Source organism: Phodopus roborovskii, unplaced genomic scaffold, assembly GCF_943737965.1.
Source record: "Phodopus roborovskii unplaced genomic scaffold, PHOROB, whole genome shotgun sequence".
Taxonomy (NCBI): domain Eukaryota; kingdom Metazoa; phylum Chordata; class Mammalia; order Rodentia; family Cricetidae; genus Phodopus; species Phodopus roborovskii.
Window position 1 is genome coordinate 19,275,204 of NW_026126433.1, and position 24,222 is coordinate 19,299,425.

General features: G+C 33.3%; 1 protein-coding gene across 3 annotated transcripts in view; it reads left to right on the forward strand.

Moving 5' to 3' along the window:
• Positions 1-24,222, forward strand: part of Brinp3 (BMP/retinoic acid inducible neural specific 3) — a 383,711-nt gene that overhangs the window by 161,825 nt on the left and 197,664 nt on the right. For all 3 annotated transcript variants that reach the window (XM_051185938.1, XM_051185936.1, XM_051185939.1), the window contains exon 3: positions 15,981-16,171. In XM_051185938.1, coding sequence (XP_051041895.1) covers positions 15,981-16,171 — 191 coding nt within the window. The remainder of the gene's footprint in view (positions 1-15,980; positions 16,172-24,222) is intronic.

Below are 24,222 nucleotides of genomic sequence, written 5' to 3' on the forward strand. Positions count from 1 at the left end.
AAGACCAGGCTACAGAAACTCCTAGAGAGAGCTCACCTGAACAAGGAGGAGCTCATGGTCCCCCAGACTGATAGCTGGGAAACCAATATAGAACCAACTCAGACCCCCTGAATGTTGGTCTCTGTTAGAAGGCCTGGGCAGTCTAAGTGACCTCTGACAGTGAAACCAGGATGTATCCCTGGTGCACAAAAGGACTTTGGGTGCACATTCCCCATGGAGGTATACTCCTTCCCCTGGAGGCAGGAGGGAAGGCCTAGCCCCTACTCTAAATGACTTGATAGATTTTGATGATCCCTCCTGGAAGGCATCACCCTACATGTGGAGTATAAGTAAGGGATTGGATGGAGTTTGATGGACATGGGAGAGAGGGAGGGAGGGGACGTGGTATCAAAATGTAAAATAAGAAAAAATAATATATATGTATATATGTATGCATATATATACATATAAAAAGTGTTCTGTGCTATGTATATAAAATTTAAGAACAAAATGGACATAAATAGAATAACTCAGTGAATAACTCATCAGTGACATTTGGAACTTATTATAATGGAGGGAAAGATATGAATCAATTAATCTTTTAGTGTATAAAAAACACATAACCTAAAAAAATATTTTCAGAAGGAAAAACACCTTCTAATATAGGCATACATAGGTATCATATATGTTAGTTGCAGCCAGGAAATGTCAGTTGGGAAGTAAAGAACCTACACAAGGCCATTGGAACTTTGAAGTTTGTGTAATGTGAATGATAGTCACTATAATTAGTATGAGATTTAAATATGGAGCATAGGAAGAAGTATGTGTTAATGTATAAATACACTCTGTAATCCACAAAAACAGTAATGCTAAGAGTTATGTGACATAGAATTTTTAAATGGCTGATCATGTGCAAAGTACAAATATCATAACAACTCAAGGGTAATTCAAAATGAAAGGCTGTAATTTCAAGAATTGATAATTTGTACAATTAATGTACTACATTTCACTTCATAGTTATCTTGTCAAAATATGCTATATCCAATTTTCCTATTCCATAAATATGTGAAATACACAATGTTGAGGCCGAGTTGAAATAAAATATTCAAGTCTTAAATTACTAATCAGTTGTTGCAATTAAATTTTATTTGTTTCAATTATATAGGAACAGAATAAACAATATGTATATATTATTGTTTTAATGATTGCATAATTTATTACCTGTTCTTAAAACCCCTGAGTTTGATAATCATATATTTAATCCTATTTCAGCCAGCAAGTGGAAATATAATTTACTTAATTCAATAGTTTCTAAAACTGAAAATTGTAACCACATTCCTTGTGTAGTGAATTTAGCTGTGAATCTTTGTAATTTTATTTCTTTAATTTATGGAAAATAGATGATATTTATGTCAGGTACAAAGGAAACTCTAGTTTCCTCTGAGCAGTCTTCTCTCCCTTCAGACCTCCTAGGTCCCTCACCTGACTTCCACTCTACCTCAGACCTCAGATCCAGCTATCCTAAGTGGTCCCCATAAATAAAACAAACAAACAAACAAACAAACAGAAAACAGGCCTCCCAGCGATATCAATGGTATACAGCACAACATGTTGAAATAATACTAGGCACATATCTCATATCAAGGCTTAATGAGGCAACCCCTTAGAAGTAAGAGTGTCCCAAGCATAGGCAAAAGAGTCAAAGACAGCCCCAACTGCCTCTGTAGAAAGTACCATAAGAACACACTCTATACAACCATACTTTATATGCAGAGGACCTAACTCAGTGCTTCAGTCTCTGTGAGCAGCTATGAGCCCAGATTACTTGATTACTTGAATTTGTAGGCCATGTTCTTGTGGTTTCCTGGACCCTGCCTTCCTTTCCCTGCTCAGTAGAATTCCTGTATCTATGCCTCATGTCTGGCTGGATCTGCTATCATCAATTGCTGTATGAGATCCCTCTGATGACAATTGGGCTAAGCACAAGTGAATGAGTATAGCAGAATATCATTAGGGATCATTCCATTGCCGTCTTTGGGGGGGGGGGTTACCCTGAGTCTCTGGGCTTTCCTTCAAATTCTTGTAGGTAGTCTAAATTAGCCAGCTTCCTAGGCTATGCCTTCTCTTTTTCTCTTTTGCTCTCTAGTGGTCCTCCTCTATCTTCACCTGTAACTCTTGGTCCTCTCAAGTTCATGCTCTCTCTCTCTCTCTCTCTCTCTCTCTCTCTATATATATATATATATATATATATATATATATATACACACACACACACGCACGCACACACACACACACACACACACACACACACACACACACACACACATATATATATATATATATATATATATATATATATATATATACATATGTATGTCTCTCTCTCCCTCTTTCTCCTCTAATTCTGCTTCATTTGTTCAATCCTGGCCAATTTTAGTCTTCTTCCCATGTTCAATAAACTACTTTGTCTTTATGTTCTAGATCCTTTCAGATGCCCCTGGCTGTTCTCCTGTTCTCTCATACTACAATAAACAGCTTCTTTTTAACCATACCATGGATCAGTCATACTGTCAGGTTATGCCATTTGTACAAATTTGCCTGAAAATAATACTACACTTTCAGAGTTATTCCCTGTACCTGACCAAGCTGTGTTCTTCTGTTAATCTTTTTTTTTCCCTAGATAACTTCAATTCTACAGCCATATATTTATATATGGTTTGGTAAATGTATATAAAAATATAGCAACCACAAATAAAACATACATTTGGTCTTAGTTATTTGAGACTAATTTTTTTTTAAAAAAAAATATATATATCCATTTTCTGGAAAATACCATACTCTCATTATTTATTGCTGTGAAAATTCATACACACACATGCACGTATGCCACATTTTATTTTGTCAATACCCTTGATTTGAAGTTTGTTTTGTTATTTAGCTATTATGAGTAATGCTGATAAATCTCTGATATGGAATCATTTGGGTAATTAGCCAAAATCTATACAGGTGGACCTATCTGGATCTATTTTCCATTTCATGAGAAGCTCTATAGAGGTTTTCATAGCTACTGACTAGTTTTTATGTAAAACAGCAGTGATATAGTTCATCCGTATTGACCCAGTTTTATTATTGAGTACATTTCTAAATGGTGAGCTGGGACATATTTAAGGCTTTAATTTTGAAAATGTTTTAAATTTTTAAAACAATTTAGAAAATAAATTTCAGAAATCACAAATAAAAAATACATATGGTTTTAGTTACTGGAGACAAACTAAATTTCTTAAAATATCCAGTTATATCCATTTTCTGGAAAACAGCTATTTTTATGGCTATTGAAATTAGATTTTTCATATTAATCTTTTGTGATATATATGGATGGAAAAGATTTTCTCCCATGCTTTATTTAGATTCTTTCATATTAACTTCTGCCTTTTTTATGTACAGAAGTATTTTTTTTTTAATTCACAAGGAAATTTTGGAGGAATGGTTCTGTGTATAAAAGCACACTATTCACTTCCAGAACACTCATATGGTTCTAGAACCCATATGGGTACCTTACCTGTCATTCTAGCTCCTGGAAATCTGATCTCTTCTATCCTCTAAGGCCACCCATGCATATGTGACATATACACACATAAAGAAAGCGCATCTTTTAAAGAAAACCCAGTCAATTAGCATACACACAATGAAAAGAAGTAATTATATTAAATATGAATAGTTTAAGTACTAAGTCATATTTTCATTAAGATCTGTGAAAAAAATCACATTATGAAAATAAAAATCTAAGGAAACAAAAATAAGGTATATATTTTAAACACCAATTAAAGCACGGGAAGTAATGAAAACTACATAGTTTAAGTTAAATTCAGAATAATTTAACTTACTGGGTAGTTCTCTAATATGATAATGAAAATTTATATATAACATTACAATTATCACAGTGTTTACAAGATATAGATAATTTCTTTTATTTTTTTTGTTACAGTGACTACAACAGTTTGATAGCCACTATATTTTTGTCTTTTCTTTTACTTTTCGTATAATTTATTTATATTTTTATAACCACATCATTTAAATTAAAACAAACATTTATAGACAATATTTGGGAATTTGGGCGTCGTTCTTTCCAAACTACTTCCTGCTGGTAAGGGGCTATGTCATGGGGGATTCTAAGAACATGCAGAAATCCTGGCTGTAGTCTGCAAGGCTGCTTTGTCTAGCTGTTTTGAATGAAGGATCACCTGGTATTCTGTTTCAGGTGGTCTGGCTTGATCAAATCACATTAGTCTGGAAGGAATCCACATCTTTTCATTTTCTGTGGAAACAAAAATAGAAATCCTTTTCCCCAGTAACTTGTCCTTGAAATTAAATTTTAGAGTCAGAGCATTTTTTTTTTTAATTTATTATTTTACATGTCGATCCCAGTTCCCTTCCTTCCCTCTCTCCCTTACTCCCTCCTTTTCCTCCTTTCCTCCCTCCCTCCCTCCCTAACTCTCTTTCAGTCCTTCTGGATGACACTCATATTCAGGGGAGCCTGAGTCAGTCCCATGCTGGCTACCCAACTATCATTCTGAGGTCCTGTTAGCTCCTCCTTGCTCAGGTAAGCTGACTCTATGTGTTTCTGCTGCCTTGTCTTGTCATCTCCATCTGCATCTGGGTTCTAGTTCCACTCAGTGTTTATGTATGGGTGTTTGCTCCTGTTTCCAAGGGGTATTAGATGAGGGACCCATGGATAAGTTAGTTGTTGATCTCACTATCCAGTAAGGGCATTTATGGTAGCCTTTCCATGGAAGCTCAAATTGTTAGTTTGTGGCAGGCTTGTAGTTCTCTAGACCTATCTTTGTGTTCAATTTTATCTTTAAACCAATATCGGCTCCCTCTTTCTGTTCTCTCTCTCTCTCTCTCTCTCTCTCTCTCTCTCTCTCTCTCTCTCTCTCTCTCTCTCTATCTCTCTCTCCCTCCCTTCCTCCCTCTCTCATCTTCTATTCCTAACCAGGATCAATCTTCCTGGTAACAGGTGTTCTCCTTTCATCTCCCTCATTTTCTCCTACTTCTCTCTCCATTTGCTGCCACCCCCACTTCCCCTGTGCTCTGTTGGATTTGTCCCTTCCTGGTTCTGTGAGGGACTTTATATGACTCTCTTAGAATACACCTTGTATCCTAGTTCCTCTGGTGGTGTGAATTATAGGCTGGTGATCATTTGATCTAGGTCTAAAATCCATATATGAGTGAGTACATACTGTGTTCCTCTTTTTGTGACTGGGTTACCTCATTCAGGATGGTTTCTTCAAGTGCCATCCACTTGCCTGTGAATTTCAAGATACCTTGTTTTTTAGTTTATTTTACATATCGATCCTAGTAACCTCTTCTCTCCTTCCCTCTCTCCATCCCTCCCTTCCTTTTTCCCACCCACCCTCACAAGCACTCTGACCGCCCTCCCATCCCATCCCCCCCACTCCACATGTAGGGTGATACCCTCCATGAGGGGTCATCTAAATCTGTCAAGTCATTTGGAGTAGGGACTAGAACTTCTCTCCTGTCTCTAGGTTAAGGGAGTATCTCTCCATGGGGGATGTGCCCGCAAAGTCCTTTTGTGCAACAGGAATATATCCTGGTTCCACTGTATGTGGTCCCTTAAAGTACTCAGGCCTTCTAGCTGAGACCCATATTCAGGGTATCTGAGTCAGTCCCATGCTGGATTCCCAGCTATCAGTCTTGGGGCCCATTAGCTCCTCTTTGTTCAGGTAGCTGTCTCTATGTGTTTCTATAGCTTGGTCTTGTCCTACTTCTCTGCATCTGGGGTCCAGTTAGGCTCAGTGTTTAGTTGTGGGTTTTTGCTTGAAAGACAAGATGAAATAAGCACATTTAAATGGAATTAAGAGATTGTGCTTTAAAATTGTAATTACAAATGGATAATTATCATTTGCTAAAATAATTAAGTCATATTCTGGCTATAATATAGAAGAATTCAACATAAAACAATACAATCTAGCTGATATTTGTAAAATATCTCAAATAATAATAGCCAAACACCACATAAACAGGCATATACATAAAATAAATTAAAATAACTATGTAAAAACCTTAATTTTATTTTATGTTATCTGTGTGGGTATTTAGCCTGTTAGTATGCCAGCACACCTTGTTCATGTAATATTTAAATACACCAGGCAAAAGTGACAGATCATGCTAAATTAACATTAGAGATGGTAATGGGTAATAAAAGTCTAGATTCCCTATTCCACTGTATAAATCTTCATCTGGGATTTTGCTTCATTTGTGGGTCACTGTGCCTCTGCAGCATAACTTAAATTCAGGTATGGAGATATTTCAGCATTGTCTTTTGCTTTTGATTGTTTTGGTATCTTTTGTGCTTTCATGAAAATTTTTAGTTTCCCATTTTATCTCTGTGAATAATGGTATTGGAATTTTGATGGGATTTCCATTGAATTTGTTGATTAGTAAGGTAGCCATTTTCAAAATGTTTATTCTAGCAATTAGTGCACATGGGAAACCTTTTCTATATCTATTGTCTTCTATTTATGTAATTACTTTAAAAATTTCCATTGCAAAGTTCTTTTACCTCTTTGGTAAGAGGTTCATTGCAAGGTATTTAACATAATTATTATTACTATTTTTTTTTAAATAAAGGCTTATTTTGGGCTCCTGGCCTCCAAGTTTACTGAGGTTTCAGCACATGGTTTTTGGTCTTGTGTTAGGACAACATGGTAGAAAGTGCATTATCACTGTTGTTTGCTCTACTACTAGTTCTACCACTAATAGTCTCCTCTAAAATTCATCCTAAGATGTTAAAACGGGTATCACATTAAGAATTTTCTCTACCACATTGCATGGTGAATGATACACACACACACACACACAGACACACACAAAAATTTAGATACTATTTTATTATGATTTTGAGTGTCTTCAAAATGCTCAGGCTTTTAAAAGCTTGGTCCACAATTGAGGCACTATTTGGTTAAAATCCTGAGGATGTGAGGCCTTGTTCAGTGAGGTAATTGAATATACTGCATGAAAGAAGGCATTGCAATCCTTTTGGATTTTTTATAAAGCCTTTAAGAGTATTTTTTTTCATAAAAACATTATATCCTCTTAAGTTTTAATGTTCTAGAAATAATTCTTTCTGTATACATTTTTTTTTGAAAGTTCGGCCTATTTTTTTGTTGTCCCTATATTGAAATTACTCCAAGGACCTTCTTTGATTTTGCCTTTTTAACCTTATGCTACTTTAAATGATTTAGGACATTATGATTTGCTTCATGCTTAGATATTTAATTGACTAATGACTTTGACTCATCTGTAGTTAATCCTAGCTTAAGATGACTTAGAAAATAAAAGATACCATCAATAAAAGACTCTAAGCAATAACTATATAAATGCTTCTAAAAATTTTTGAACCAATATTTTTGAAAAATATGTTCTCCGATTACTTTTGTTTTACTTACTGGCATAATAATTCTTATCTATTCTGGAACCAATTAGCGCGATACTTGAATATTACTTGGGTATTTTAAAAAATATTTTCTTTTTCTTCTTCTGTTTCATCAACAATAAGTATTATATATTAAAAATTTATGATACTAAACAATATCAAATTGTTTAGTAGTAAAATATGTTTCCCATCACACTCTAATAATTTTAATAGAAACTGCACAAAATCAGTATTGTTAAATACCTTACATCATTGAGGTTGAAGAAATCTTAATATTTAGAGTTTTGAAGTTTGATTTAGATTGGTGAAGGGAAATTAAACTTCTTCTTTCTGAATCTTAAAGCCATTCACTTTCCAAAACTTAATGTCACCTACACAAATTTTAAATTATTATTGAAATATAAAATTCTCTATTTATGAAGAATTAATGTACCATTATATATAAAAAAAGAAAAATATAATTACTTGTTTATTGATTTTAATACAAATCAGATTAAATGTTTAACTTCATTTCAGTGCATTTATGTCAAATCTCTGGAAATACTTATTTTAATCAATAATGAAAAAAAATCTAGGCATTTTTTTGAAAAAATAAATGAACTTATCACACTTTTCTTTTGTCATAAATATGTGATTGCCCTAGGTATAAATACTGGGGCAATCACATAATGATGATGAAGCAAATGTTGTGATAAGTTTATTTTTTGTTAAAATAGATGTTATCCTATAATTTTGAACTTAAAAATATTTTATTGATAATAAAAATATCATTTGGGAATTTCCCATCATGCACCCCAATCCTACTTAGTTCTCAGTCCCTCCAAATGCACTCTTCACCCCCAAACTAAACTAACAAATAAATAATAACAATAAAATAAGGATTACAAAAGAAGAAAATATTAATAAAATAAACAATTAAAAGCACAAATACAAAAAAGAAAGCCAATTTTAACAAAAAAAATCCCAACAAATAAAAAAGAAGCAAACAAAAAAGGAGAAAACAAAACAACAAAAGCAAACAAAAAATTTGCTCTGTCCTTTTTGCTTCTCTGTCACCTCTTCATTCCTCTTATTGGTAGCTGCTGTGTATTGTGCTATAAACTCTTTTCTCCAAACAGTTCTCCTTGCAAATACTCATTGTGCAACGTGTTGTCAGGTTTACTGCGTCTGATTTCTGGCACATCATCAATGGAACTCACAAAAAATCCGCAGACATCTTGATATTGCCCATATCATCTGGAACATGTAGCCATTGCTCTGCAGTTCTAGTCCCTTCACACACTTCAGCACTCAATACGGTCTATGTTGGAATGTGCCAGATAAAATCCCTGGAGCTATACCTGGGTGACTGCTTACTCAGTCTCCCACTCCCTTGGTGAGGGATTGGGCCATCATTCATAAGTGTGGGGTGCCAACTTTTTTATTAGAGGCAGGTCCAGCTTTCCCATGCTGAGGTTATCAAGGGCCATTGTCCAGGGTAAGAATGGGATAGGATCGGCTCAGGAAAGCTGTTGTTCTTCAACTCATGGGTCACAATTAAAAAACTAGATTGTTGTTAGTCATTACATAGTTCTACAAAACTAACAAAATGTCTAAACCAGAATGAGTACAATTAAACATAAGCAGTGTAATATTTAAAAATTTCTCAGCAACTCAAATTATCACCTTTGATTCAATGATATAATCAAATACCCGATTTTTCAATCAATGCTTATTGTTTTACTGTGTTCAACAATTTGTTGTAATCGTGTTACTTAACTTTACTAGTCTACCCTCAGTTTGGCAGGTTACTCAAAATGATATAGTCATTGCTTGCTAATATTGAACTTGCAACAGGTAAGACTTTATAAAAATCATATAAACTATTTAAAATCTCCTCTATGATGAAATTTTCATAGATTCCTTCTGTTAAATTCCTAGCTGTGTTCTTAAAGGACCTCTAAAACTTCAGGTTTGTAATAAGTGTCCTATACTTGGGATCAAGAAAGTTAAAGAAAACATATCTACTATTCTGCCACCTGCTTGAAGATTAAGTCTATTAAGTGTCTTATTTCATAGTATTCTACAGTATAAATGAAGAACATTTTATTATCCATTTGTCTATTGATGTATATTAAAGTTATTTCCATTTCTTAGCTATTGTGACTAAGCAGCAAGGAATGTGACTAAGCAAGTATCTATATAATGGAATATTGAATTGTTTAAGTACATGTCAAAGAGTATCATAGGAGGTATGTTTATTTTGGAGGTTTTGAAAAGCTACAACACCTAGTTTTACAGTGCCAATGCCAGTTTGCAATCTCATTAACAATGAGTGAAGGTTCCATATACTTTATGTCCACTTCAGCATCTGTTGTAGTTTTTTTCTGTTGTTGTTGTTGTTGTTGATATTAGACATTTTGGGTTGGGTATAATTAAATCTCCAGGTGTTCTGATTTGTGTTTACCTCATTGACAGAGATAATGAATAGTTTCTGAGATATTTTTTAGCCATCTTATCCTTCTTTTGAGAACTTCAAGTTTAGGTCCATGATCCATTTTTTGAATGAGTCTTTTTAATTTATTTTGATTCATTATCTATAGTTGTGATCATCCCTGCCATTTGTAAAATCAGATGATGATATAGCAATCATTGCAATACCAAGCCAAATACATGTATAACAGTTACACATAATAAAAATATAGAAAAAATCAATCATTGCAAGCAATTCTTAAGAATAGTATGTTTCTACAGCTGCAATTTTAAGGTTATTGCTGCAAACAATTGGTAGATCACTTTATGGTACTCGTTAAATTTATTGTGTTACTATATCAATAAAATATTTTGTTTTGGTATTATATTTGTAAATTTAGTGAGTATTGATAAAAAAGAAAACACGAGCTTATTCATGCAATGACCTGAAAACTGAGACAATTAACATCCTTGAATAATTAGGGGAAAACTTCATTTAGAATGATATTGTAAAGATATATCTAGGTTCAGCATGTTGTTTTGTCAAAATTTTAGACAGGTTTTCCTATAATATTGTGTTCAAATTTTCCATGTGTTGCCTAATTTTCTAGCTTCAAGATATCAAAAAAGAAAGTGTAGAGATAATAATTGCATTGAACTCATAATTATTCGACACAGAATTTAAGTATGAACATGAGAGGAAAACAGCAATGTGAAAATTATATGACCGTGACCTCAATGCATGTTGATGATGTAGTTTTTGTTCTACATTTTTGTAATATGAGTAGCAATAAAATCAAAACTGATATAGTAGGTAAATAAATATAGGTATATGCAAATTATAGATAATTGCAAGTCAGGCATTTAACAAACTAGTAAGTGAATAGAGATTTCATAGAGCCAAGAAGACATTTTAAATTGATTTTCTGTTAAAACCGGTCATAGTTCATTTATAATCTATAAAATAGTCATGCTTCTAAAAGGGCCAACATACATTAAGTTCTAATGGCGGTAACTGTATCATTTAAAGACTTCCAATTGATATAATGTCAACTTATTTATGTTCTGTATAGGCTCCAAGTACCAATGAATAACATAATTAACCATTAGAATGTTCTTGTTTATGCTAGTAATGCAACATCTGGATGGATTCCTAAGATATCTTTGGATGACATGTTCTTATTATGGCAATCATACATAATACAATGTTTTCCATTGAGCACTACCTTGTTTTGAGGAAATTTAATATAGGATTGAATCAACAATGAGATGAATTTTTCATTCATAAACGGGAAACTAAAACTTCATTAATATTGTTCCAATTCATGTACAGATCTTATTTTCTAATTTGTTCCTGAAGATTTTCTAGTGTCAAAATGTACCTGTCATGATGATAAAAATATTTCTAAACAGCAAACCAACAGTCAAAACAATAATTATATGATCTTAATGACTTTAAATGATCAATGATGTTTATTTTTAATTTATGCATGTTGTTTGTTCCTACAGTCTGCATAGATACATTTGAAGACATGCAGAGTAGTAATCAGTGTCCACTGGATCATAAAAGTGAACCACACTGATATAACATGTTCAAAGAAAGCTGCAGTTGCTTTAAGGAACAGTAGAAGATGCCAACTGATGCCATGCCTAGGAAAGGGAAAATGTGTGTTTTTTATTATTTCTGATTAGCATGTAATCTTCAGAGAGGTTTAGTTTTTTAGATTGTTCTTTTTCACCTCTTTCTTGGATTTTCCCAATAGCTTTGTGCGAATTTTCAGAAAAGATTTGCCAAGGTTATGAGGTTAGATACCATTACAATACAAATAATATTTCTAAGTAGAAATGAGAGGCCAATTTTTCCACAAACTAAAAATATTGGACTTAGAATTATGTCACATTTTACCTGAATCATCCAATTCTGGCAATTCAGAAAATTATTTCTTGTAAATTACTAGAATACTTAGTTGATCTTTTTTTAGTGGTACCTAAAATCATACAATCTTCTTCTTCTCCTCCTCCTCCTTCTTTATTTTTCTTCTTTTTCTTTTTCATAGGTGCATTGAGAAAAACAGTGATTGAAGGTTAAGAAATGTTTTGTCCAAAATAAATGATAAAAAAGGTGAATTGAGACAGTGAGCTTATTGTACTTGGTAAGCAGATGATCAAGACCATTGAGAGCTGAAGCACACTCCATAAGGGTGTCCAGAGTCTTAGGCTCTTCACATGAATGTGTAACATGTGTAAATCAAAGAGGAGTCTAAACACACTAAATGAATTAGGTGAGAAAAATTCTTATCAAATTTTAGTGCTAAAACGAATTGAGTCATAGGAACTACTATGTGATTACATTTTATACAGAAAGAGATATTTTACAGCATTTTTAATTTTATATCTTTTGTTCAGATTATATCTCAGTGTAATTTTCAGGTCCCTAAGGCTATAGATTTACTTGTTAATTAAATATACTATTTTATATGATAATCAAAACACAAACATCTTACATGGATATAGGCTACCATGTGATATTTTCATGAATGAATATATCTAAATAACATATGTAAGTCAGGATAGATAATTTAACTTCTTCAAATACTGATGATCTCATTATGATTAAACTGAAAAATTCATTAGCTTCTTATATCATAATTTTACATTATCATTAATTAATTAATGACATTATATGAAGGGACTGAAACCTCTACCAGAAGTACCTATTGATCAATCTTATTTGTGACTTTTCTTCTGTTTCCCACCTCTATTGCCAGAATTTTTTTCTCAATTTATAAGCAACCATAATTTTTAGATTCCTCTCATGAATCAGATTACGTAATTATTTTTCCTGTGCCTGGTATATTTTACCTGGTTGTACTATCTCCATTTCCTGTTGTCAAAAATTACAGGATGTCATTTATTATAGCTGAATGAATACAAGGCTATATTTTTAATTAATAAGCAACTATTATTTGATTTGTACTTTAATGAGAGGATAATTCCATATTTTTATTTAACAAATAACTTCTCAGAACTGTATTCCTTAATCTTGGTGACATATTATCAATAATGTAATATATATTTATATAAAATTATCTCATTTAAAAATTCTTAATTGCATATTTCTATACATTGCACTATACTATGAATATAATATGAAAACATTCAGGTAAATTTTTATAGAAGAGGATTTTATAATGCAAAAATTTTGTCATCAACTCAAGCTTAGACAGGTAAAAAAAGTTGTGTTTGTGTGTGTGTGTGTGTGTGTGTGTGTGTGTGACATTCTAATGTATTGAGTTGTTAGAAGCTGTGTGTTTATTGAAGGACAAAACATTGTGTGGTTTTAAAGAGACATACCAAATTACATAGAGAGCAATTTTCTTCACAGTGTGGTTCCTTGAACAGCAGTGTTAAGATTTCTGTTTATTATTCAGCAATAAAGAAAAGCAGAATTCTGCAATTTGCAAGAAAATGAATCATGTTAAGGAAATAAATGCAGGAGGAATGCATAGAGAAGAACAGAGATATAGAAGTAGAAAGGGTATTTGAGAATAGAAAGATAAGCAGGACAGACTGAAGTTAAAAGAGGGTAAATAAGGATAAAAATGATTAAATTATTCACCAATAGACAAATTGCATAATGAAACTCCACTGTCCATATAATTGACACACAATACCAAATTTTTATTTTAAAGTGCATGTCATTTCCACCTAGCATCCAATGAACAGTAACTCTGTAGTATAATTCTCAAGTATCTCTACTAACTTCTGATTTTTAAGAGCACATGCTGAGGCAAGAGTGTTGAAAGCTTTATAAATAATCTAATAGGAAAGCTATTAAGAATTATTCAAGGAGGGAGAGGATGGAAAAAAGGAAGGGGAGAAGAGGATGGAGAGGAGAACAAGAGGGATTAGGAAGATTTAGTGCAGGAATAGAGGAGAGCAAGAAAAGAGATACCTTAACCAAGGGAGCCAGTATAGGTTTGAAGATAAATTTAACACTAGGGAAATGTTCAGAGACCCACAAAGATGACTCCACCTAAGAATCTAGGCAGTAGTGGAGATGCTGTCTTTGATACCCTTGCCCTATAATGAGATTATTGACTACCTTAATTGCCAACCTAGAGCCCTCATCTATTAGCTCATGTAAGCAGAAGCAGACACCCACAGCTAAGCACAGAGCCACACTCTTGGAATCCAATTGTAGAGAGGGAGAAATGATGAGCAAAGGAGTCAAGACCAGTCTGGAGAAACTAGCAGAAACAGCTGACCTGAACAAGGGGGAGCTTATGAACCCCAGTCGTAATACTGGGGAACCAGTACTGGACCGAAAAAAGCCCTGTGAATTTGGGTGCCAGTTAGAAGTCCTGGGAAATCTATGGGACATCTGACAGTGGAATCAGTATTTATCCCTAGTACACAAATGGACTTTAGGAGCCCATTCCCTATGGAAGGATACTATTTCAGCCCAGATACACGGAGGAGGGCCTAGGCTTCTACCAAATAATGTGACAGATGTTGATGGTCCCCCATGGAAGGTCTGACTATGCTTGGGAAGCAGGTGGAGGGAGATTGAGGTGGGGCTTGGTAGGGAGCATGGAAAGATGGGAGGGAGACGGAAAGGGGTGATAGATATGTAAAATGATTATTTCTAAATGATAAAAAAAATACTGTTAAATGGACATCTGAAAAAAAAGGTTAAAAAAATACCTAAAGAATTTGATGGTTAAAAGAATTTTCAGTCTGTTGCTGAAATTGTTAACTCAAGGACATATGGTTACTAAGTACTAAAATATAAAATGAAAATAAAAGTGCTACTTAAGGAAGAAGGGAAGGAGTAAGCTAAGTTTCGTTCAGGACAATGTCTTCTCTAAATTCCTTAGTGAATCTAACCTTACAATTAGTTTTCCAAAATTAGGGGTTTTTACATTCCCAATACACTTTTGGAAATATACATGCAAATAGGAATGCCAAGTTCTGACCTCTTATTTCTTGAAATACTTAATTGTCCCTCATTAATCTGTGTGAAACTTTGTTCTACTTCTCTTCATCGAGCAGCCCTTTCTCCTTTGAATATTGATTTACATACTGCCTTTCCACAGTTTCCCTCCATGGCAATTAATTAAAAAATATGACAACCCCACAGTTCCGTTGGCTATTAGTGAAGGTGGACTAGATAGTACTCATATCTTTTTATTTGAATATTGTTAAATGTAAGTCTTCTCTTTGTTTTACTTATTTTTGAAAATCTGCTAGATGGTAAAATCCTTGAAGATGGGCATTATGTTAGAATGGTTCTTTGGCATACTGTAAGCTTCTTAGCAAGAAATGCATATATAAATCCACAAATGCTTTGTTTAAAATAATCTGATAGCTGATTACCAAGTTATCTATTTCATCATAGTATTTTCCTCAAGCTTAAAGTTGATTTAACTGAAATTATATATGCCAATTTTTAATATCTGCATTATAATGTCCCTACCAGGCATTTCTTTAATTTGATGAATTCATCTATAATGATATGTATCTTGAAAAAAATTGTTTATGTCAAATTTGAGATTTTGAATGAATTGCATTGGATAATTTTTATATAGATGAAACTAAAATGACCAGAACTACTTTTGTTCATTTTGAAGACTTAAATAAAACAATCCTTTCTGCATTTGTGAATTTTCCCCCACAATCTAAGAGTTCATATTTTAAAGTCAATGGAAAGAAAATCTTGAGCAGTGATATAAAGTTTAGTGTTTCTATTAAGGTCTTCAAAATAAATTATCTTAAATTTCATTATTCTTGTTTCTTTTTTAGTAACTGCATTTCTTTTCATTAAAAGAAAGCAATGTTTATGAATATGCATGTCCTGGGGAAAATTCATCAGTAGAAGCTATTCATTTAAGTAGGTATTGTTACTGTAAGTTTGTTTAAATTTCAGTTAGGTGAATATAGATGGATGGCCTCTTCTATTTATAGCTCCTAACAATTACTGGAAGCTGCAGTTGTTTTAATGCAGTGACCTCAGCTGAACTTCCAAGTGAAATTTTCAAATTAAAAATACTCAAATTGTGCAGTTCTGAATAAAAATAAATTTGCTTTTCAGGGAGTTTGGCCGTTGGAAGGTAAATAACCTTGCAGTTGAGAGAAGAAATTTCCTTGGTTCTCCTCTGCCTCTTGCCCCTGAATTCTTCCGTAACATAAGGCTTTTGGGACGGCGACCTACTCTTCAGCAAATTACAGAAAACCTTATCAAGAAATATGGGACTCATTTCTTGCTATCTGCTACTCTGGGAGGTAGGAGCCTTTGAAAATTTCTGTGCTTGTGTTTGCCTGTGAATAAAATTATGTATTCACTCCACAGGGTGACTTAATCCATATCACCACTGTAGACTCTCTATCAAAAATCTTGATGAACTGATTGATCACTTAATGCCTTCTATAATATTCACACTCATGAAAAAGATGAAAGTATTACTTAGTATCTTCTTAAAAGCTTCCTAGAGCACAAATATACATGAAATGTATGGATAGTTGTGTCAATCTATTATACAAAGTGATATGGTAAATTGTGTTTCTAAAAAAGATAGCTTCAATGCAGGTGAGAGACATCACTTCTAGTGACAGAAAAAGAAAATGATTTCCAGGTGTAATTGGTAAAACTCTGTTTTAAAAATTCTGCTCTGTTAATAGTCTATACTTGACTTATGATTAAGGGAATGATAAAAATAAAACAGCTGACTGTTGATATTTAAAAAAAAAAGATTAAGACTTTGATTTATTTCTTAGGTTAGTAAGATTAAGAAACCTATTATTAACTCTGGTTAGATATAGGCTTAATAATGTGAATAGTAATCAGAAGTTTGATTAATCCTGAAGTTTGTTTAAGGAAATAATAATAAAATATGACATTGCCATAAAATAATTTTCCAACTGCCAGTTCTCTATATGGAGTTCTATGTATCTTCCATAAGCTCTGCAGATTCTAAGGAGTGTACCAATTAGTAACTGACATTCCTGATTTTATTATGAATTCAGTTGTAAAATTTGGACAAGAAAGCTGAGGAAAGAATATATGCATCCTTGTCATCTTCTCCAGAAATTTACAAAAGGTGGCTGTGCTGATCTTGTCAAAAGAGCAGGACTGTAAAGGACTGCATTCTTCATGGTTCTCAGCATTACAGGATCAGTCTTTGCCGGTCTTAGCTTCCCAAACACATCTGTTACAAATTCAGGTAGTTAATTATTTCCAAAAATATCCTGTAAGAAACTCTGTTTCACCTTCTAGGTGGGATTACCTTCTAGGTGGGATACTTCCAAGTCATAACATTTATGAAAATCTCCAAAATGTATCACAGGTTTTGCTTGTTTATCCTTCATGCAAGATATTTATTTGAAAGCCTGAGACAATATCTGCCCTGTTTAGCGGGATTTCAAACTTGGTGCTTACCATAAAATCTCAGATTACTGTGCTTTGGAAGTCCTAAATTACAAATCAAGTGCTAGTTTTCATCTTGAGCATCACATGTGCCTCTTCCGAATTTATTTAATTGCAGTGACTTTTAACTTACTACTTAATTGTAAGCGTTTTGAAGGCCTTCCTGGCCATGCAGTGATACAGCAAAACTATATTTCTGGACTATATTATCTTCCTATTTTTCTTCGTTCAGAGAATTCATATTTATTAAAAATACTGTGTTCCTTTGTAAAATGTTTTGTAACCTTTTTTCCTTCATCTTCTTAAAAAACAGAGACCTTCACTGTGTGTGTCATCTTTTTGTGGTTATAATACTTCTTGGTATGAGAGAGGCTTTGGTCTAACTGTCTCTTAAATAAACATCTCTACCAAGGACCAAGATTGCCAAATTTTATGACTAATGGAATGATAATTATGGAGGGTACAAGAATTCTAATCCTCAATAGAAGAAAGAAAAAAAAAACTAAAATGCTCAAATTAGTGAATTTCTCAAAGGTTCATAATTGAAGAGAATCATGATCATAGCAAAAGGCAGAAATGTTAAAAAAAAAAAAAAAAGAACGTTAGAATAGGATAAAGACCTCTCATATTTAGAACATGGCTGTCTACCAATTCATGTCACTATGATAAATGTGCAGATTGTAGGTTGTGGATACAAAGAACAGATTACTATACATGAATATAAATTTCTCATTTCCTTTTTCACAGGTGAGTATTAACCAAATAAAAGGATAGAGACAAGAAATATATGCTAATATGTTCCATTTATTTCCCTATTTAAACCGACTGAAGACATTAAAACCTCTTTATTAATCTTTATGATTGTGCAATTTATTTTATAGTTAAAGAGGCAACAGCATTTGTATAGAAGTCATGTGAATACTTTGGTTAATAAATGAAGATCCCTTTAGTGCCACATATACTTCAATTTCAACTTGTGTGGCATTTTAAGTTTCTGTCATTATACATACATACATACACACACACACACACACACACGAGAAAATTATATAATATCTTACAAATTATGATTTTTTGCAACCTTTGTCTATTTTAGTTTACAATGTCAAGTTCTACAAATACAATAAAATCTGAAGTACAAAAGTAACAGTGATTATAAAGATTCTACTTGTAAGAAGTTGAGTAACATGTGTACATTTCCATTTCCTTTATCAGCAAAACTATGTACTAGAAGAATGTCCATCTATAAAATAATGTTTATGGGACTGGAGAGATGGCTCAGAGTTTATGAGCACTGGCTGATCTTCCAGAGATACTGTGTTCAATTCCCACATACTACATTGTGGCTCACAACCATCTACATGCTGGACCAGTGCATATATGATACATAAATTTAAAAGATGAATAAATAAATAAAATAAAATTAATAATGTTTACAAGTAGGGAAAACAGAAGTACATGTGTCTTCCATGACTACAATTATTAACACATTTTTCACATTTTTCTAATGTTTTACTTAATTGATTATTATTTGAATTGAGCAATTTGTTTTTCTTTCACTGTTCAGCTGTTGTTGTTTTGGTTGATGTAGTTTTTGCTGCTGCTTCTGATACCTGTTTTCTAAGAGTAGTGTCAAAATCTTCATAAGACACATTGGGGTTAACTTCTCCAGTCACAGCAGGATATGTCAGTATTTGCACATTCCATATTATCTTCCACAAAATATACCAAATAATCTCATATTTATTAAATTTATTAAATTATTTATACCCATGAACAGATTAAATGAAATTACATGATCCAAACTCAACACAAGGCTAGATAATATAAAATAGTATGTGTATTAAGAACAAAGGAACAAAATTCAATGCACATTGTAAATAAACTAAGAAATTTAGGAATAAATTTATCCAATGATATAATTGCATGAGATTATCATATTCTGTTTTTAAGGAAACATGAGATATACAATGATTAACTTAAACCAATTCTCTCTGTAGCTTTTATTTCTTTTTGTATTGACCATACTAAAATACTGAGAATAATAGAACATCAGCACACTGAAGACTCATATATAAGTAAACTTTTAAAAACAAAAATGTAGACACATTATCATTGTTTTAATGCAAACAGAATATTCACCATAGTATAAACATTTGGAAAATATAAATTGACTTTAAAATATTCACTGTCAATATTAAAGACATGGAAGGAAATGAGTGAAAAAATTATTCTCAGAGTTCCTTTGGGCATTATGCTGTTGATTTAGACATAAATTCTAGATACTCCATTTGGAGCCTTTAACAAGATATTGTATGATAGATAAAATGGTTGATTGAATTATCATCCTTCAGAGAAAATACACTATAAAAAAGTCCTTCAACATGCATCATTTTCCCAGGGTCTTTTATTTTTATCACTTCCAGACTATTCATCAATGCAGTAATGCTACTTGCTGTAATTTTGAATGATGATATCTAAACCACATCACTGTTTATATTTCTAAAATAGGCCATTAGGTTTAAAGAATCTATACTTAAAAAGATTTCACTGGATTTATTGATTGGATGTATTGTTTTCCAGCTATAGAATATATTTCATAACAGTTTTGTTTTCCATTTTATTATAATATATAATGAATTCATAAATAAGAGTATATCTCTGTAATATACATGAAAGTAAGAAAGGAAAACAAAAAAATGACCTTCAAAGTATTAGAGAGACAGTAATTGAAAATATTATTAGATTTGATTTCTGGTTTCAAACCCTTAAGTAAAGAAATTAAAAAAGTGCTGATATCAAAATTTTAATTATTTTTTAAAATTCTTATATCACGTATGTACAATAAATTTAAATTTCCCTGATTGATATTTTCAGAATTAATTGGTTGATTCCACCAGTCACAGTAATACTGGAAATTGAACCTAAATCTGTGCTTTTAACCTCTTTCAAGAAGTGAGAAAAAACAATAACTGTTGTCAGTTCCTGCAAACCCTCCATCAAACACAGAAGAGCTGTATTACACTTGTTCCTCCATCCTTACAATCAGAAGCCTTTATTTAATTCTACTGCCATTTTGTGAAAATAAAAGAACAAAAGAGTTAAACAAAGAGTATTTTTTATTAATTCAGTTTTCCTGTATTTGTGTGTGAGGGGGATGTAAGTCCAGATACTATTCCTGTCATCAGTGTTCAGGAGAGATTTCTGTGGTGTAGCCTGTCGAACAGGCAATTTCGAAATGCCTGACACATGTGCTGGGGACCAAAGTCAGGTCTTCAGGAACAACATCAAGTCCATTAACCACACAGCCCTCTATTACTTCCCAGTAAAATTACTTTTCTAACAAACATTTTATTAATTGGGTCAAATTTGTATTAGAAGAAAACAGATGAGTTGTCCTATGCCACTAGGGAAAAAAAAATGTAATAGATTTAATTTTGGATGTAGGAAAATATAATTTCTAATACAAATATCATTTTGAATGTACATATTCATTAAAAGCCATAATTAAATACTTACCAAATAACAGTACATGTTGTCAGTTGCAAGTCTTCATGAATTTTTTTCTTTCTTTTTAAATTTAATTTATTTTTCTTTAATTTATTATTTTACAGGTCGATCACAGTTCCCTACCCCTCCCTCCCTCTTACTCTCTCTGCCCTGTCACATGCACCCTGACCACCCTCCCTCCCATCCCCCAACCCCAAACCACATGTACTGCTCAGTCCTTCTGGCTGAGACCCATATTCAGGAGGGACTGAGTCAATCCCATGCTAGATTCCCAGCTATCAATCTGGGGGACGTCAGCTCCTCCTTGGTCAAGTCAGCTGTCTCTATGTGTTTCTGCCTTTTGGACTTGTCCTCTCTCTCTTCATCTGGATTCTAGTTCGATTCAGTGTTTAGTTATGGGTGTTTGCTTCTGCTTCCAACAGAGATTAGATGAGGGCTCCATGGATAGGTTACTTGTTGATCTCATTATCGGGGAAGGGCATATATGGTAGCCTTTCCACGGATGCTCAAATTGTTTTGTTAGTTGGTGGCAGTCTTGTAGGTTTCTAGTCCTTTCTTTAGGTTCAGTTTTCTCTTTATCCAATAATGGGTCCCTCTTTTATGCTCTCTCTCTCTCTCTCTCTCTCTCTCTCTCTCTCTCTCTCTCTCTCTCTCTCTCTCTTCTGTCTTCTATTCATGCCCTGACTCAAACTTCCTGTCCCACAAGCTTTCCTTTCCTCCCACTCACTTTCTCCTACTCCCTCCATTCACTGCCCCCCCACTTCCCCTTTGCTCTGGGGGACTTGTCCCTTCCATTTTCTGTAAGTGACTTTATCTGAATCTCTTAGAATACACCTTGTATCCTAGTTTCTCTGGTGGTGTGAATTATAGGCTAGTGATCCTTTGTTCTAGGTCTAAAATCCATATATGAGCAAGTACATACCATGTTCCTCTTTTGGTGACTGGGTTACCTCATTCAGGATGGTTTCTTCAAGTGCCATCCACTTGCCTGTGAATTTCAAGATACTATTATTTTTTTTTCTACAGAGTAGTATTCCATAGTGTAGATGTGCCACATCTTCTTTATCCATTCTTCAGTTGAGGGGCATCTAGGTTGCTACCAGGTTCTTGCTATTACAAATAATACTGCTATGAACATAGTTGAATAGATGTCTTTGTTGCATGGATGTGGATCATTTGGGTATATGCCTAATAGGGGGGTTGCCGGGTCCTTTGGTAAACTAATTCCTATTTTCCTGAGGAACTGCCATACTGATCTCCAAAATGGCTGTATGAGTTTGCACTCCCACCAGCAGTGGAGGAGTTAGTTCCCCTTCCTCCCCATCCTCTCCAGTGTAAGTTGTCATTGGTATTTGTAATTGTAGCCATTCTGGCAGCAGTAAGATGATATCTCAAATTTGTTTTGATTTGCATTTCCCTGATAGCTAAGGATGTGGAGCACTTTCTTAAAGTGTCTTTCAGCCTTTTTGATTTCCTCTATTGAGAATTCTTTCTTCAGATCTGTACCCCATTTTTTAATAGGGTTATTTGGTGTTTTGTTGACTAGTTTCTTGAGTTCTTTGTATATTTTGGAGATCAGCCCTTTGTCAGATGTTGGACTGGTGAAAATCTTTTCCCAGTCTGTGGGCTGCCATTTGGTCTTGTACTGTGTCCTTTGCATTACAGAACTTTCTCAGTGAGGAGGTGAATTGCAAATATGTATATGTGGCATCCATAATATTATTGACAGTATAAGTATATATACCAATTCTATCCCAATAAAAAATGAAGTTTGAAAACAGTTGTCATTTTAATAATTTAATAAACATTTCCTTTATGTATCTATAAAGAAAGATTGGAAATAGTAAGTTAAAGTCTTTGTTGAATAACTATTAGTGTTTCCTTCCTTTCTATTTGTTCCATTCCCATAAGCTTTAAAACTCAAATATTTATATTTAAGTTTAGAAGTAGTCAACTTTCACTTTTTCCTTTGTGAAGTGTGCGTTATATAAATATTTGTCACTTGCCACCTTTTCATAGTCAACACTAGTACCCTCCTTCCAGCTGGAACTCTTCTAAGGAAGTGTAAATTTCTGTTAAAGGTTTATTTATTTACTGTACAAGCTCTTGCTGTATGCCTGCATGACAGTTAGAGGGCATCAGATCTCATTAATGGTGGCTATAAGCCACCATGTGCTTGCTGGGAACTGAATTCTAGAAAAGCACCTAGTGTTCTTAACTGCTAAGCCATCTCTCCAGCCCCAAATTTCTTTTAATGTAGTTAAAAAGTAACATAATTGGGGAAGTAAGTAACTGAATATAAAAACATATCATACACTTGAATAATTAGTTCAAAGTCTGATAAGTTACTTCTATGGAGATATCATTTTATTATGTGGAAAAGATAACAAGGAAGGAAGCACACATATTTTCTGAGGTATTTACACTGGGCATTATTGATATAAAATGCATCAAATTGTGAGAAGGACTTAATCTTTATGGCTAAGACATGATATTCAATGATAATTCCTCTTTCTATCTTTCCCATTCCTATGATATGCAAAATGAAAGACCTGAAGTTAAAGAAATAAGTTTTTATTTTACTTGTCTGCAAGATATACTAAAATGACCATGCTTAAACAACATTAATGATGATATAATAGAGGAAATTGAAATAAAATTTCTGTGTTATCTGTTTTTAACAACAGTGTTCTCAGTAATGCAGGGATAGATGACAGGTAAATGGTAGACTACCTGTCATTTGAGTACAATTTTACTTAGATTTCCTTTATGCAGTACACTGATATAGCTGATCAATAATATGCACTTTGTTTGGTTAATATATGCCTGCCACCTATGGCAAAGCAAAAGACATAAGTGCTTCCCACAACAGCATCTCTTGGATGGATAATAAAGATAGTCCTTTCTTTTATAATTAGTCATTTTGTGAGTAAGAACCTCATGCATTGAGAGAGGATCAACAAATTCAGGATCATCTTGGAGCTTTTTAGAAATGCACTGTTGCAGACTCAGTCCCAGATCAATTTTGCAACATTTACAGGTGACTTCAATGCACATTAAGTTTGACCAGCACTGCTTGTTGTGTCTAACTAAATTTGAAGTGCACTCAAGTGTGCCAGAAACCTAGAATAATAATGAGAATAAATGTATAGAAAGAATAGGAAGAGTTCTCAACTAAATATGAAGGAAATGTAAAAACATCATCATTCTGCCTTGATTTTAACTGGCTTAAAAATAAGAAGTAGTTTAATTTTTTTTCAGTCAATGGAAATTCATTGCTAACAAACCTTGAGCTATGTCTAATTACTTTTTTCATTTCATTACACTAAAGGGAGCATCATGTGGTTTGAGCAATTTTAGTTATAACAGTTTTGTCCTTTCTTGTAACTGTAAATGATCA